This window comes from Camarhynchus parvulus, chromosome 3, assembly GCF_901933205.1.
Source record: "Camarhynchus parvulus chromosome 3, STF_HiC, whole genome shotgun sequence".
NCBI classification, from domain to species: Eukaryota; Metazoa; Chordata; class Aves; order Passeriformes; family Thraupidae; genus Camarhynchus; species Camarhynchus parvulus.
The window spans coordinates 13,652,191-13,669,252 of record NC_044573.1 but is presented as its reverse complement, the minus strand read 5'-3'; the positions used below and the strand labels follow the sequence as shown (position 1 = coordinate 13,669,252).

Below are 17,062 nucleotides of genomic sequence, written 5' to 3'. Positions count from 1 at the left end.
ACAGACACACACAGACACACAGACACACAGACGCACGGACACACGGACACACACAGACATACACAGACACACACACACACACAGACACACACATGGACACACACAGACACACGGGCACACGCTGACACACACAGACACACACGGACACACACGAACACAACAGACACAGACACACAGACACACAGACACACGGACACACACGGACACAACAGACACAGACACACAGACACACACAGACACACAGACACACACGGACACTCACGGACACAGACAGACACACACACAGACACACAGAGACACACACACGTTTCCCTTCTCTCCATGTTCCCCAGGGCTCTCTCCCTCCTGAAGGGTGCAGATGGGTTCAGGATCGCCCTGGCAGGCTGCAGGTCGCCGGGGGGATGCGGGCAGGAGGGGATGACCGACCAGGGTGGGGTGGGCTGTGCTGGAGGCAGGCAGGGCATGGATGGGGACTGTCCCGGGCAGGCAGGGCAGGGCTGGGGACTGCCCCAAGCAGGGAGGGCAGGGCTGCTGGGGGTGGGTCCGCAACCAGCCCTGCCTTTCAAAGTCCCTCGATCCGAGGAGGAATTCGGGAAATATTCCCAGCAGCGGGAGGACGAGAAAGAGGTCTGGAGCTGCTGCCCGGGAGCAGCAGGGCCGGCGGCCGAGGGATGCGGAGGGAGGGGAGGCTGCCTGCGGGGCGGGCCGGCTGAGCGCATCGCCGGGGCGCGCCTGGCAGTGTGTGTGCGCGCGCGCTCCCTCCATCCATCCCTCCATCCCTCCCTTCCTTCCTCCCTCCCTCCCTTCTCCCTCCCTTCTCCCTCCCTCCCTCTCTCTCTCTCTGCCTCCCGCCCGCCGCCGCAGCCGCGCACCGGGGCTCCGCCGCCCGCCCCGCCGCGATGCCCCGCCGCTGCTGAGCCGGCCCCGGCGCCGCCCGCTCCCGCAGCCCGCCAGGTAGGACCGAGAGCGCGGCCGGCCCCCGCCCCGACCCTGCCCAGCCTCACGCTGCTTCCCAGAGCGCGATCCCAGCGCCGGCGGAGGCTGCCGGGGGGCGGCATGGGGCACCCGAGCCGTGCGGGAGCGATGGGGAGGCGGGGGTGGGATGCTCGCACTCGCCACACACGCCCGGGAACGCTCCCTACAGCCGCGCCGCGGCACCTCCGGGCGGGCGGAGGGGCTCGCCGCCCTCCCCCGGCGGCCAATCGCGACATGTCGCGACGGGAGGCACGGCTGCGGCGGGGGTCGCTGCCCCGCTAGCCCGGGCATTGCCGGGCATTGCCGGCATTGCCGGGCAGGTGGGATCGGGCAGGGGCTGATCCCTTTCCCGGGGGGCTCGGGGCGCATCCCCCGTGCGCGGCGGGGCGCGGTGCCTCCGCCTGGCGGGGCTGTGCGTGCCTCCGGGCAGCGCTGCTCTCCCTGCCTCGAAACGCTGCCCGAGGGGAGTGCTCGGAGGCACCTGCAGCCACGCCGAAATTCCCATTTTCCTCTCGAACAGCGTGCGTTATTAAGGGCTGGCATTAAGCAGCGCTCATCACGTAGGCTTTGTCTAGGTGGAAGCATGGCTGGGGCTCTTCCGTCATCTTGAGTTTAATTCTTTATTCACAGCCTTGTTGCTTCCCTCCCCGCCGAGCCATGCAAAACAACTCCACACTCTGCTCTGTCTCCAAGGCGAGAGCAAACTGCCAAAATGTTGCAGAAATGCAGCAAGCACTAGGGAGGACTGGAGTCTGAAAATGAAAGCTGTAGTAAAATCACAAGGTCACGGGTGTGAGGGTGCGAGCGTGTGCTTTCAGGGCTCCTTTTCGCCTGCGCCTTGCAGGAACCTGTTCATTCCTCCAGTCCCAGATGTTGCAAATTCGCAAGTGAGGCAATTGAAATGAAGGCTGCGAGAGGCTGGGGATCTCTGTGTGCTCCCCTGGCACCTGCCTAGGAATTCACGTGCTGTTTGTCGCCATCGAAAAGGGAAGGGGTGTGCTTTTGTTTAGAAAAGGGAAGCTGGGACACTTGAGTATTGATGTGATGGTGGCATCCAGGAAAAAAAGAGCTGTGACATATGGCTTTGGTTGGGGACGTGGCTATCATCAAAGAAAAGCATTTGTGATCATTTGGGAACGTCTATTAGCTATTCCTTTCTCCCCTTTTCCTTCTGATTGGTTCTGCAATAGCACCTTTGCCCCTCGTCCAGCACAGACATTAAGGCCAAATAGGGAAATAATGTGACATTTCTAGGAGCATCACCTGCCAGCCAAGCCATGAGCCCCACCACCAGCTCCCAGGAAAGCTGTCTGACTCCTCTTACACCCCCACCAGCTCCCCTCACCAGCTGACATGGACAATTCCTAAGTCAGTGCTGAGGAGCCACGATGGTCAAAGCTTCCTCTCTACCTCTCTGCCTCTCAGGCTTTGCATTCCAGATACCTGAGGAGGTTGGACACACTCTCTGTGTCCAGCACCCCTGAGTGTCAGCAGCAGCACAGTTCTAACCTGACAAAACTTTGCTTGCTTCTCCTTCCCTCACTTTCTCTAAGGTTTTTGCAATCTCTTGGCTGTGAATGGCTTCTGAAACATAAATGTTCACTGTCCTGTACCTGCCCAGGCTGTGCCTCATCTTCTCTCCTGGCACTGCTGCCCATGACATGGCACAAACTTGGGTTTATGTCCTCGCTCTTGGAAGTCTCTACAGCACCTTAAATGATGTTGTATAGGCACAGCGACTTCTCTGCCTTTTAGTAGTGCCCTGATATGCTCAGGGCATTCAGGGTTGTGATTTTTAGGTGTTGCATCTGGGGCAGAATTTGAGTTTCTGCTGTGGCTTTGAGGGGATACAGTCCTGATTGCTCACTGGGGAAAAAAAAGCCCTGTTCTCCAGCATCCTAATGAAACTTAGATCCTGTAATAAAGCCCAGTGCCCTGCAAGATACAAGCATCACTGGGCAATCAACCAACAGGTTGGTCATAGACAGCACAAGTGACAGTGGCTCTCCTTGTGACTGGCATGGGGAACAACCTGGAGCTCTGTCCAAGCTCAGAGTGCTGGGATCTGCACGTGCTCCCAGCTCCTGGCCATCGGTGCACACAGCTGTGCAAATCCTGGCTGCACCTGGGGCTGCTGCAGGCTGCTGTGCTCTGGCATCCGCTGTGGGCTGAGCTCCCTGGCTGGGCTTTGCCTTGCCAAGGGTGTGAGTGGTGTCTCTCCAGCTGCTTTCAGGAACCTTGGAGGAACTTGGCTTTTGCTGTTATCTCTATCCCTCTGGTGATTTCAACTGAAATTGGAAAGAGGGGGGAGCCATGTGAACAGACAGACATGGAAACTGTGATTTCATGTGCCTGGCTTCCTAAGGAAACCTGGCTACAAATAGAAGTGAGATTTGGTGCTGCAAAGAGCTCCTGAGGAGACAGAGAAGGCGGGGGAGTCTGAGGAGAAGGAAGGGGTGGCTAACCTCGTGTGTGAGATAGGTAAGGAAGGCCTGGCACACACCTGGGCTTAGAATCCCTTGCCTGAGGTCTGGGGGTCTAAAAGCTGGCCCTCTGCTCGGCACTAGCATCCAGCTCCCTCTAGAGTCAGCCGTGCCAGAGCTGTGCCTCTGGACCTGGCTCTGCTGGGAGGTGCTACCACCCTTCTCCAGCCAGGAGCAGCCACACAGATGGATGGAGCATGCCAGGGTGAGCTGCAGCCCAGCCCAACCTGCCCAGCTCCTACCTAGGGCTGTGCCTGAATTGCTCAGGTCAACAACATGCATCTGCACCAGTCTTCCCCCACAGCCATCCCCATGGACATCTCCACCTCTTCATCCCTGGGTGTTCACAGGGAGCTGGGGATGGGGATTTATCTCCTCTCCCTTGAAGCTTTCTGTTCCTGCCCAGGGGAGCATCCCACTGCACAGAAGACCTATACACAGCTCCAAACCCAGTGCAAAAACAGTCCCAGAGGGAAGAGAGGACACAGACGTAGGGGAAAGCAAAAGGCCTGGTAATTCCTCCCTTCTGGCCCCTTTGGGGCACCTCTGGGGCAGATACTTCCTCCCCAGGCTGCCCAAGAGCCTCAGGCTTATTAGCAGTGTTTTATTCTCCCAGCACTCATGGGAGATGCTCTACCCATGTTACACAGAGCCATGGAGCACAGGGAGATGCTGGGCTGCCCTGAGATCACTCAGGGAGTCTGCCAGCCAGGCAGCCTCAGGGCCAGCTCGTGGAGAACGGGCAGACTGTGCTTAAATCAGCAAGGGAGATGCACAGGCACAGGGGAAGGCATCAGCAACCCAAGAGGAATCACAGGGAAGAGCCTGATGCTGCTTGATAAAGAAGAGACCAAAGGCAAGTGGTAAGGGTAAAGAAATGGTCTGAAGACAGCAGCAAGTAGGAAGACAGTTGTTTGAGAAGCAGACAAACAAACAAAAAAAAAAAACCCATCCCAGAGAAATGTGGCATTTCCCCCTTGCTTCTTATTTCCTGGCATATTCCTTGCTGAGATCTTGAGTCGTGGGAGAAAGGGACAACTTGACACTTGGTCTCCATGTGTGAAAAGCAAGACTGCAATCTCCCCGACAAATGGTTCCAAGCTCATTTTCTGCAAGCTGCCCCCAAATTCATCCAATGCGGTTGAAATTTTATATCAGGGATGTTTTATTTTCTCTATTTGTCCGTTTATTTTGGAGAGTTGCTGGGGAAATTGTGGAAGGAGATTGGATGTTTCATTGAAGAGATAGGATACTTGGAAAAATCAGTTGCAGACTGATAATTATTCTTACTTTTTAATGTCCTTTACAGAAACCAGGGTGGCCTGATGTGTGTTTTACTTGATCGGCTTCATGGAGGGCTTGTGCCTCTGACTATATTTGGAGAGGTTTTGATGGTTTTTTTTGTACTGATGCAATCAGGATGCTGATGGCCTGGAAATCATTTTCCTGATGTGGAGATCTCCAGGGTCATGGGTAGGGGATGCCAACAGGCTGTGCCTGTTTTGGAGTGGCAGAGCTGGGTGAAAGGGAGCAGGAGCCAGGCAGAGCCAGAGCAGGGAAGCGAGCCAAGGGTTTTCCAAGCAGTGTTTAAAGCGCCGTCACGCTATGCAGCCCTGAGTGGCAGCACAGCCTTTGGACTCAGCAGCTCTCCTGCACGGTTTGGATGTGCCAGTGCAGCAGAAGGGTCCTCTTCCTGCCCTGATGGGTGAATCTCACAGCTGTCAGGAGCTCAGTTTTGTCACAGGGTCAGCACCAAGATCAGAAGCGAAGCCAGCGGAGCCTGTGTCTGCCCAGACACATCTCCAAGCACCCTGTACCTCCTTGCAGGGCTCTTGGCATCCCTTTTGTGTCCCTTGGCTGCAGGAAGCTGGACCTGTGATGGTCAGAGACCAGATGGTTTGTTTGGGTTATTTTTTCTCTTCAGCCATATCTTTCCCCAGACCAGGCTCTGCCCAAGCTGTCTGCTGGAGAGCCGGCTGCTGATTCCAGGCACAGGTGTACAGGCTTGGGCACAGCCAGGCAGGGCCAGCAGCAGAGGAGAAGTTCACTGTTCCTCCAGAGATGGGGCCATGGCTGGAAGTGCCCTGCATGGAGGCAAGGCATGCAGTGCTTCTTCCCAGGAAGATTGCAGTAGGTTCTTCTCCTGCAAGAGAAACTGGGGGAGAGGTGCTGTAACTCGGGGACTTCAGGTTTGATTGTGGGGTAGGAGAGAGTCTGTCTTTTTGGGGCTTGCTGTCTTTTCCCCAGGGACAGGGTGGGGAGCAGCTGAGCTGCCTTGAGCCTCTGTTTCTCTATTGTGCAGGCTGGCTGTTCCTTGCAGTGACCACTAGCTGCATCTTTGTCAGTTTTTGGCCCCTCTGGTTGAAGGGACACTGTCTTTCTCCAGCCTGTGACACCAGAAAAGGGTGGCTTGAGCTGCCTTCCCTGTCTCTCCCTTGTGCACTCTTGCTAGGAAAAGGTCCTCTCTTGTCTAGCTCTGACTGTAGGATGGGAAAAGACTCTTTGGGAATCCCCGTGGTGTTGCAACACGCTCCTGGTTGTGCTCGCACAAAGCAGCCACTCTCACATGAAGAGCAAACTTTGACTGGTCCCAGCAAGCAACCAGGCACCCTGTGGGGAGAGGGTGCTGCTCCAGCCTCCTGCGCACTGGTGACACAGCTGTGGGGACACCTCCCATCCCAGCTGGCAGTAAATTGGCAGGAATGATGCTCATGATGAAGATGATGGTGTCGCAGTGGAGTGGGCACCGTTGGGGGCTGTAATGGTGTGAACACTGCTGTGTGCCAGCTGTTCTGTGCATGTTTTCTGTGGGATGCTGGGAGAAAATGTCCACGTGGAAAGCCTCTCAGTCTTTCTTTGTGTGGCTACTCATTCCTCCTGAGCCCAGGCCATTTCCTTCCTTGCCCAGACCTTCTGTAATTAAAGTGTCTGGACCAGCAGTGGTTTTTTAGTGCTCTTAAAAATAATGGTGCTTCTAGGGTGGTACAAATGGTCATAGATCCCTGTGTGATACAAAGCTTTAGGAAAATAGCAGGGAGGGTCTTACAGTGGGTATTTCAAAGCTGAAGTGCCCCGATGGAGATGGGACTTTTGGGAGGCTGCTGCAAAGAAAAAGCTGTGCTTTGTTGAAATGCAGAGCAGCTTTCAGGCTGGCTTTGCATGCAGCAGCCAGTCAGCCTGAAGGATCGATGCTGCCAGGGAAAGATCAGAGCAGAGTCTAAAAGGCTGTTTCCTCCCCATCTGGCAGCTCCTCAGCTGGGGGGCAGGAGCATGAGCTGGCAGCAGGAGCTCTCTCCTACCAATCTGTAAAACCTAGAGCTCCCATGTCCAGCAGGGAGGCAAATATCTCTACAGCCCTCCCAGCCCTGCTGCGGGCAACAACTGCCCTCCTGGTGTTTCACAGCACCGAGGGGTGGAAGAAAGGCTGGACTGACAACCCTTGGCCAGGAGCTCCATCTAAGCTGAGCTTGTTCTGGAGCCTCTCCCAGGCTTTCCTCCCTGACTGTGCAGAAACACCTGCTGGCACCCCTGTGGAGCTTGCCTGGAAAGGGACTCAGGAGAATCCAGGCTGAGCTCTGTCACCCCTGGTTAGTTTTAGCTGTCCCTGAGAGCTCTCCAGCAGCACCAGGACAGTTCCCCTGCTGCAGTGGTAAAAAGGGCTCAGGGTGCTGTCCCTGGGTGTCAGGTGGTGCTTGTGGGCAGGGCAGTGCTGGCATTTTTCACCACACGTGTATGGCCAGCACCCAGCCTAAGGGCAGCCTGTGCCCCTGCCCTGTGCTGCCCTGATCCCTCTGTCCCCAGAGGCTCTGGGGCAGTGCCACCAAGGCCATGAGCACCGGGGCAGGCAGGGTTTGCCAGGGCTGCCAGCCTGGCACTGTGCATCAGCTGCTGCACGCGCTGTTATTGCTGATGGCCAGGATGGGAAATGCAATTGAGACCTTAATGAAAAGCTAACAAAGCTGGGTTTGGAGGGAGGGCTGCTCTTCAGGTAGCCTTGCTTCCCCTTGCAGCATGTTGGAAATTATTTTTCTGGGAATATTCCTACACTATGCCACAGTGTGCTGACTGTGAGCTGAGACTGTAGGCAAATGCAGAGCAAGAGGGTCTCTGGGGACCAAGCTGTTTATTTTGAATTGTACAAATAAAGAAATGCTGATGATTTAATAGCAGGTGCTTCTCAGAGATATTTTGAGTGTCAGGCTCTGGCTGCATATGTGTAACTAGCATGTTGTGGCCAAGCATTTTCTAGCCCTTCATAATTCCTGAGCCTCACTGTGAATTGGTTTAAGTAGGGAAGCTGGTCATGATGTGTGAGCCTTGCTTGATGACTACACCACAAAATGCTGGAGGAAGTACAGCAGAGTTGGGGGATGCTGCTGCTGCCCAAAGGATGCACATTGGCATGGCTGGTGGATGTCTCTTCCAAAGCTCCAGCCATTTCTTATCCCTCTCCAGAAAAGCTCTACATTTCTTACCTCCTGACATCTGAGGGAAAAATATTATTTGTACATGGAGTGCTGGTTGGGAATGCCAGAAATACGGATTGCTCAGATGCAAGCCTCTAGGCCTTTTTTCCTCCTGTTTAAAGTCGTATGGAACTTGATTTCAAATAAACAAACCAAAACAAAACCCAACTTACATTAGAATGTTTGAAAGGGGAAACACATGGTAAATAAAGTTCAAATTACTTATTAATTTGATTTCGTGGGTGTCTTTTTTTTCTGAATGAGACTTCCAGTACCCAAATCCTTTTAAGGCTGGAGAGTTGGTCCAAAGTGTGATGGGACTCTCCTGTTCTTCATGACCTAAATCAGTGACCCAAAGCATAATATTTTTTCTAGAACCATCTGTTTTCTCTTCTTGCCAAGGGGATTTCACAATGCCTGATTGCTCTGAATAATTGTACATGTGCAGGGATATGACTTGCCACAGGGAGAAAAATTAACTGAACAAGGACAGGTGGATGTTCTTGAGTTTTCTGAAGAAACTACTACCCTTTAGAAGGAGAGGGTGAAGAACCATGCAACTGAGTAATATTTTATGGCCACCATGAATTTTTTTAAGCCTACATATTTAAAAAGGAAACAAAACTACACTTAGGAGCTGTCTGAGATTAACAGAGTAGGTACCAAGACAGCCTGTGTTTTGACAGCCCCTTTATCAAATGTCTCCATGACTTGGTTTGGAGCAGTGTGAAACACAGGAGTACAGATGTTGGGTGACTAATTCATGCTTCAGCTAAATTTCAATGACCATGAATGCACATCTGTTTCAGCTTAGCCATCCACTGAAGGGTGTGCAACAAGGTGCTCCTCTTTGCAAACATCATGCTTGCATTTTTTTCACTTTGGGCTTGTAAGCAGTGGGTAGAGCTCACATTTGGGGAAGCAGAAGGTACCCAGGCACTACGATCAGGGGGGCAATGAGTCTGGTAGTAAGAGCTTTTTGTAGCATTAGCAGGATTCCCAGTGCAAACAACTTTCTTTTAAATCTGTCTTCCTACAAGAGACTTGCTTTTTCTTGTTCAATTTATCTGTTCTTATCACCCAGCTCTCTGATTTGCTCACTTCCTCCACTATGTATCTTTTTATTTTCTTAATTGCAATACCAGGCAGTGGGGGGTTGGAGGCAGATCAACAATTCCTGGTGAGAAAATGCCATTTATATGAAACTGTCTTGATAAATTCTCAGTATTACCCTCCCAGACCAATAACAGTGCTACAGCATCCATCAATAAAAGCACATGGAGGAGAGGACTTTGAGCCACCACTACAGTGTCTCTTTGTGGAGCAGATCCCATAACATGGTGTGGGATGGTACCCCTTGATTCCTCCAGCCAGTTGTTGCCTTGCACACAGCTCTGTCCCTGCATGATATGCCCCTGCCCTAATGAGGAGTTAAAACCTTTCATGGCTGAGCTTTGTTGGTTTTTTCTTTCAGGGGTGTGGGGTTTTTCTGAGGAAAATCAGCTCAGCTTTTTGTATTTCCCAGTGAAGTCGAGGTATTGACGTGCTCATTTTCCTCTCTTCATAGAAACATTTTTAAGTACCATCTGATTAAATTAACTTGGAATGGAGAAGCGTGGTATAGCAAAGGCTCTCCCTGAGGAGAAAATACAGCTTTAATAACTAGGGAGCTAGCTTTATTGGCTAGTAAATTTGAGAATGTAACACTGAGCATGCCCAGGCTTTTTTTTTTTTTTTTCACTAAGCATCTCTTTGTACTTAAAGGCATCTGTTCTGTCGGTTTATGCGCTGTTAACTAACTGCAAACCTCTTTAACAGCTCCTCTACATTGCTGGAAAATCCTGAGGCAGGACAAGGGCAAGAACGGCTGTCATGCCTGATGACTGATGTTGTAAATGGAGTGAGAAAGGCCCTTGAAGGGGAAGCCGTCAAAGCTGACCTAGTGGGAAAAGAGCGTAGGGACATGTTTCCTCTAGAAGCATGCCAAGAGAGCCAGGCTTCCATGCATATGCGGCTCTTTCCAGTTTTGGGAAGGTGCAAAGTGATGCACTGTGGAAGGAATGGCTCCAAAATCATTAATTACAGGCTGCCCTTCTGGTGCACCTTATGACCAAGTTACTGTTAAGAGTAGGGTTTTGCCAGGGCTCAAGCTCACTTTGTGCAGATTTCCAGTGTGGAGAAGATGCTTAGGAGGACTGTGAGCAACAAATACTGTGAAATACATAGCTTACAGAGACTAAAAAAGCATAAAAATATCTTTTAGGCATGATGAGGGGATAGTATATTTCCCTGTCCTCTCCTGCTCTTACCCTGAATTCCAGTGAAGTGAGTGAGTGCACTGTAATTTTGAAATGGGAAACACTTCTGCCAGCTGTGAAGCAGAACGATGGGCTTTAATTAGATTAGAGGAACAAGAAAATGCAATTGAACAAATAGGTTTTCAACAAAGAGAAAGAAACATCATGGTAGCTAAAGGGGGTAGGTGCTAGCTTGCTGGTACCATCTGAATCCATCCTGGTTCAGATGACTGAACTAGAGGATTTCTACAGGGAAAACATCACCAATCAGAACAAAATGGGCTCATCAGCTGCATCTTCTTGAGTAATAGGATAACCTGATCGTATCTTCAGAGAGGAAAATCTGTTATCTCTGGTTGGCCTCGCTTAATCTTTGCTTTTTGCCTCTTCAGGTTGAGGATGTTCGGGACCCGTCTGCTGGAAGTGGCCATGTCGCGAGTAACTCCTGCGCACGCCTCCCCAGGGAGCCTCCCTCTGCTGAGCCTTGTCCTGCTGCTGCTCCTCCATGCAGAGGGCACACGTGCCGAGAGCCCCAGTGAACTGCCCGCCAATGACACCGAGGAGTGCGCTGGCTCCTACATCTGCAAGAAGGGAGTGATTTTACCAATATGGGAACCCCAGGACCCCTCGTTTGGGGACAAAATCGCACGGGCAACGGTGTATTTTGTAGCCATGGTGTACATGTTCCTGGGAGTGTCCATCATAGCCGACCGCTTCATGTCCTCTATCGAAGTCATTACGTCCCAAGAGCGGGAAATAACCATCAAGAAGCCCAATGGTGAGACCAGCAAAACCACCGTGAGGATCTGGAACGAGACTGTTTCCAACCTCACACTGATGGCCTTGGGCTCGTCTGCTCCGGAGATCCTCCTGTCTGTCATCGAGGTGTGCGGCCATGGCTTCACGGCGGGGGACCTGGGGCCGAGCACAATCGTGGGGAGTGCTGCCTTCAACATGTTTGTCATCATTGCAATCTGTGTGTACGTGGTGCCCGATGGAGAGATAAGGAAGATCAAGCACTTGCGAGTGTTTTTTGTTACAGCGGCCTGGAGCATCTTTGCCTACACTTGGCTTTACATTATTTTATCTGTGTCTTCTCCTGGGATTGTGGAGGTTTGGGAAGGCTTGCTCACCTTCTTCTTCTTCCCCATCTGCGTGGTGTTTGCCTGGATAGCTGACAGGAGGCTTTTATTTTACAAGTATGTCTACAAGAAATACCGAGCCGGCAAGCAGAGAGGCATGATCATTGAGCATGAGGGTGACCGGCCCTCCTCCAAGGCCGACATCGAGATGGACGGGAAGGTTGCTAATTCTCACGTGGAGAACTTTTTGGATGGGACACTGGTGTTGGAGGTGGACGAGAAAGACCAGGATGACGAGGAAGCCAGGAGGGAAATGGCTCGGATCCTGAAGGAGCTGAAACAAAAGCACCCAGACAAGGAAATTGAGCAGCTCATAGAGTTGGCCAACTACCAGGTCCTGAGCCAGCAGCAGAAGAGCAGGGCCTTCTACCGCATCCAGGCCACCCGGCTCATGACCGGTGCCGGCAACATCCTCAAGAGACACGCCGCAGACCAGGCCCGCAAGGCCGTCAGCATGCACGAGGTCAACAGCGAGGTGACCGAAAACGATCCCATCAGCAAGCTCTACTTCGAGCAAGGCACCTACCAGTGCTTGGAGAACTGCGGCACCGTGGCCCTGACCATCGTCCGCCGGGGAGGAGACCTGACCAACACGGTGTACGTCGACTTCCGGACAGAGGACGGCACGGCCAACGCCGGCTCTGACTACGAGTTCACTGAGGGGACAGTGGTCTTCAAGCCCGGAGAGACCCAGAAGGAAATCCGTGTTGGCATCATCGACGACGACATATTTGAGGAGGATGAGAACTTCCTGGTCCATCTCAGCAACGTCCGTGTGAGCACCGAGGCCTCAGATGAGGGCGTTCTTGAGGCCAGCCGTGTCTCAACACTCGCCTGCTTGGGATCACCATCTACTGCCACCGTCACCATTTTTGACGATGACCACGCCGGCATCTTCACCTTCGAGGAGCCAGTAACACACATCAGTGAAAGTGTGGGAACCATGGAAGTGAAAGTGTTGCGAACCTCTGGAGCACGAGGAAATGTTATTGTGCCCTACAAAACCATTGAAGGCACGGCCAAAGGTGGAGGAGAGGACTTTGAAGACACCTGCGGGGAGCTGGAGTTCCAGAATGATGAGATAGTGTAAGTCAAGGTTTTATTTGTTTCTTACAGTCTCTGTTTGTCCTGAAATGAAATGCACTTACCTCCCAGAGCTGCACTGGAGGTGTTTGGGTGCCAGTGCATTGCAATAAGCCATGAATGGCCTCAGGTGCTGTGGGGAGCCTGAAACACTGTGCTGTGTGGGGAGCCTGAAACACTGTGCTGTGTCCCTGCCTTGCCAGCAGACTGGAGAGTGATGCCTGGTCAGGGGCACTGCAGCCTTCCAGCAGCAGAGAGGTGGAGCTGATTTGGGAGCTGTACCCATGCGCTGAGCAGATCTCTACAGCCTCTGCTGCAGCTTCTACTGCTCTGCAGTAGAGCAAAGAACAAACCTGCGGTGGCTGTGACCACCCAGGCACGAGGGCCTGAACTGTAAAGGGCTTGAACTGAGTGTGTGAATTGTGGTACCTGCTTCCTGTTTCCTGTTGAGGCTCAGATCATCCAGTACTGGGTCACAGCTGTCCTACTGATGCTCTGCTCAGGGCTTTGGTGAAGGTTGCTTCACCTCTTCCTGTTCTAAAGGGTGCAGGCCTGGGTCACTGTCCCATACACGTGTTGAAAAAGTGCTGTCATGCAGGGAAGCCTCATGGTTAGGATGTAACTGCAGCCACATTCAGCTGCCTGCAAGTAAAAAAAGGAGGCTGAAAGCTGTTGGAGGCTACTCCTGAGTGTTGCTATTTGGATGGTGGGGAAATTATTAGTGCTGTAGCCTTATTACATTATGTGGAGAACATAAATTTGCTCAGTAAATCATGGTACAAAACATCTATCCTTGGGTATGTCATGAAGACATTTCCTTGCCCAGCTGGTGGTCTGGGAGGAGTAAGGGTTGGGAGCTGTGTTTTTCCAGCCTGAGGCTCTTCCTACAGTGAATTCTGTGTTTCCAGCCAACAGGGACTAAGTTCTGTAGCACAAAAACACTGCATAGAACTGAAAGAAGTAACTGGTAAAGGGCACTGCTGTGTAAAGGGAGACTGAAATTTTGGCTTGGGTGTTATTTATTGTGCTGCTGGTCTCCCAGGAGCTGAAACAAACTATGGTGAGTGCCCAGAGTGGTCCTTGTGTCCTGTCTGTCACCTGTACCTGCTGTGTCTGCATAGGGAGAATGAAACTTCTTCATAAAACTTATTGAAATAGGTGGCAGGGGGGGAGTAGTGATTTGTAGTTCTCAGGCAGGATTTATACCAGTTGGGATTTTGACTTCCCAGGAAAAACTCAGCAAAAAGTTCACAGCTCTATGATGTTGTAGCTCTGGAGGCTACAACAGATATGTTGCTCACACAAGGGTCAAGAGAACATGGCTCCTGACTCCTGGATGAGAAATGTGGTAGACAAGAATGCAGCTATTTGAATATTTTTTTTATCATTTTGGGAGAAGCAGGGAGTTGTCTGCAGAGATGCAATGAACTAGGCTATAAGGATATCTCCCAAAGGCTCTTTGCTTTTTATCCAGGTCACTCAGCACTACCAAAACTGGGCTAGTAGCAGTTAGCCTTTGCTGTTTGTTCCCAGCTCCCATGGGATGTGACATGTTTACATGGCAGGCCAAACACACAGCCACAGGCTCTGAAACAGTGCTCAGAGGGGCTTGGAATATGCCTTGCCTTGGATCCACCCCTGTAGCCAGGATCTCTGTGCTGTTCTTCATCCAAGACCTGTGTCTGTGCTGCCCCTTGGTGCTTGGGCTGGGATGAGGTGAGGTGCTCTCCCTGGCACTGCTGTGCCTGCTTGCCTCTGGTGTGCCCTTCTCTCCTCTGAACTGCTCACTGCTGACTTTTGCCAACAGCCCAGTAACCAAGGGGTGTGCTGGAAGCCAGCTGACCACATCCTGTGGGATCTGTGCTGGAGTGCCCTCACCAGGGCTGCAAGCCTCCTCCTTCCTCTTCTTACCAGCTGCCACAATGTGCACAGCAAGCAAGAAACAGGGGAAAGGAGCTTTCTCAGAAACCCAAGCGTGCCTTTTCTGTGCAGATGCCATTGTACCTCTATTGTCTTTAAACTGTCTCTCCCAGGAATCACATTGAGTGATGGTACCTCAGAAGTGTAAGGAGGTGGTGACTGCAGGGACAGATGTTGACCAAGGGGCTCTCTCCATTCAGGTGGGAGAGGACACGACAGAATGAAACCAATGGTACATATTCCAGTCTATCTGTGGGCTGAAAGGCAGTATTAATCTAAAGCTCAGCTATTAATCTAAAGCTCAGCTGCTACAGTCCATGTTCAGGTGCTGGGTGGTACAATCTGACTGGCAGATTTCCTGCCAGGTCCATGTTTTACCTGGACATGAGTTTAGGACAACACAGAGGCAGAGTGTTCCTGATGCTGAGCTGCTGCTTACAGGCATGCTCCCCTGGAAGAATTTGCTCCAATAAATACATACTAGCACAATATATGGATTATGGAGCTAAAGACTTTTTGCTCTGTCATTGCTTGATAGTTCTGTACTTCAGTTAAGCCACAGTTATGTGGAATGGTGCAAAAATTCCCTAGCACACTGGATTCAATAAAGTTCTAAAATTCCAGGTTTTCTCATGCTCTGATGGCCAAGAGATGTCTTTGCTGCCCTTTCTAAAGGTCTTTAGTGCCTCTTCAGTTCTGCCATTCAGTCTGAATGAATCAGCTTGATAAAAGTGAGTAAGATGTGTTTTTCTGGGGCAGTAATAACAAAGGTAGGGCAGTACAGGGAGACATGAAGATGAAAGAAAAGCATGAACAAGCCTCTATTATTAGAGGGCTGGCTTGCTGGTAAGTCCCAGTAAAATTAGAAAGCGCTGGGAGGGCCCTGATCTTCTGGAGACCTTCCTCTGGTTCCCAAAAGGCCTAATTACGTAACATGTTGTTTATTTGCAGTGTCCAGAGAGACTTTCCCATTTTGCAATCTGTTGATGTCCCCCCTTCCCAGAATACACAAAATAGCAGTTTAACTGCTGAAGCCATGCTGCTCCTGTGCATTTAATCAAACATCTCATTCTGATGCTACCAAAAAAAGATGTGTAGTGGAGAAGATGTTGGTCCTCCTGTGGAACATTTAACCCAGCACTTGGAGTGGTGCTTTTCTGCTCCTTGTTCCTGGAGCAGAGCTTATGTGTTCAATGGGTGCATGTTAGGTGAAATAAGCAGCTTTTAGGATGGGATTTGCATGGCACATTGCTCCAAGCTTCATGGGAAAAGGTGTCTGGCTGGGGTCTCAGCAAGGTCGCTCTCTGTGATGCTGCACAGGTACCTGGGGCTCTGAGATATCAGTGTGGGTGCTGTGATTTAAAGTCTAAGAGAGCCTTCCCTCTGAGCCCAGCCTCAACAAGGTGGCTGCAGCCTTGTCTTGCATCTCCATTAATGATTGAAGCTTTCTGCATGGGAACACAGAGAAGATGTGCGCTTGTAGCCCTTCCTGCCCCCCAGCTACTACAGCTATTGTGATCATAGAAGAGGTCACTGGTTCATCCAGGCAGTGTATTTTTATCTGCTGACTGAATGCTAAATAATTCAAAAGAAGTCCAGCTTCCTATATTTGAGGAGGAAGCAAGCTTTCCCTCAGCTGGTATCCCATCAGCTCTTCTCCTTTCTGTCTCAGCATCAGGAGGAGCACTTCTTCCAGATGCGACTGCAAAGCCCTTTCAAAACAGTGTGTTCTTTCGTGTTCAAAAAGCATAGTTTTTCTAGGGATAACATTGCAACTAGAGATCTGTTACAATCTGCACTCCAGATGTCTGCACACACACCCCAAAAGAAAATATTTTACTGCATTAATGTCAGTGAGGAAGATGGTACATATGGACAACCAATTAAACTCATATTTCACCTATGCAGTCACACCTGTAAATGCTTGGAAAATCTTATGTCAAATGGTCTTGCTGTTCATAATATACAGTTTAGTTGTTTTTATAAAACATGTCTGCTGCAGATTTAGGAAATGACACTCTTTGCCCACTGAATTTTACTTGTCCAAGTCAGTTTTGGCATTTCTCTGGAAGCATAAATTTAGGAGCTGAATACTAAAAGAGACACAAACCATCAGCTACATTCTCTGATTTTTTTGCGGAAAGTGTCCTCAAAACCACATAGGCTCCTTCCCAAGAGCCCTTTAAAAATGTCCGTGTCAATAAATAGAGATGGTGGCAGGAGGGGAACCAAGTGGTACTGCTTTTTTAAGTGCCCCTTTTCTTTTCTTCTCCAAAAAGAAGTTGGGTCCAGTATTTCTAAAGAAACAGCAAAAATAATATCCTGACTCAGCCCTGGAACCCCTCTATATCTGTTTTTCATCTGTGGCCTGCAGCTTCAGAGGAAAAAAGTAAAGCCTCCAGCATGAGCAGCCTTGCAGTAGGATGCGGTTGAAGAGCAGGATGTCTTCTGATGTGGCAGAGAAAATGCTGTAAACCAGGCTGGAAGGGAAGCAAAGAAACATTCCCCTTTTCAGGTTTCACTGTTGAGCACATTCTCTTCCTCTTTGTGGTCCCCTGACTCACCAGGCCCAGCTTGCACAGGGTTAATGTCTGGCAGCACACTGTGAGGTATCAAAGGAGACCAAACAAAGATTAAACTCTTGCTTGGCTTGCTTCCAGGGCCCAGCATGGGCTTTGCAGAGTATTCTCCCCTCA

At 51.0% G+C, this 17,062-nt stretch overlaps 1 protein-coding gene across 6 annotated transcripts in view; it reads left to right on the top strand.

The window, feature by feature from the left end:
- The window catches only part of SLC8A1 (solute carrier family 8 member A1), a 123,454-nt gene that overhangs the window by 17,215 nt on the left and 89,177 nt on the right, over window positions 1–17,062 (top strand). For 5 of the 6 annotated variants that reach the window (XM_030945128.1, XM_030945126.1, XM_030945127.1 and 2 more), the window contains exons 1-2: window positions 899–954; window positions 10,614–12,449. In XM_030945128.1, coding sequence (XP_030800988.1) covers window positions 10,621–12,449 — 1,829 coding nt within the window. In that variant the 5' untranslated portion in view covers window positions 899–954; window positions 10,614–10,620. Of the gene's footprint in view, window positions 1–898; window positions 955–10,613; window positions 12,450–17,062 lie in introns of those variants that run through there. The other variant, XM_030945124.1, reaches the window with a different exon arrangement.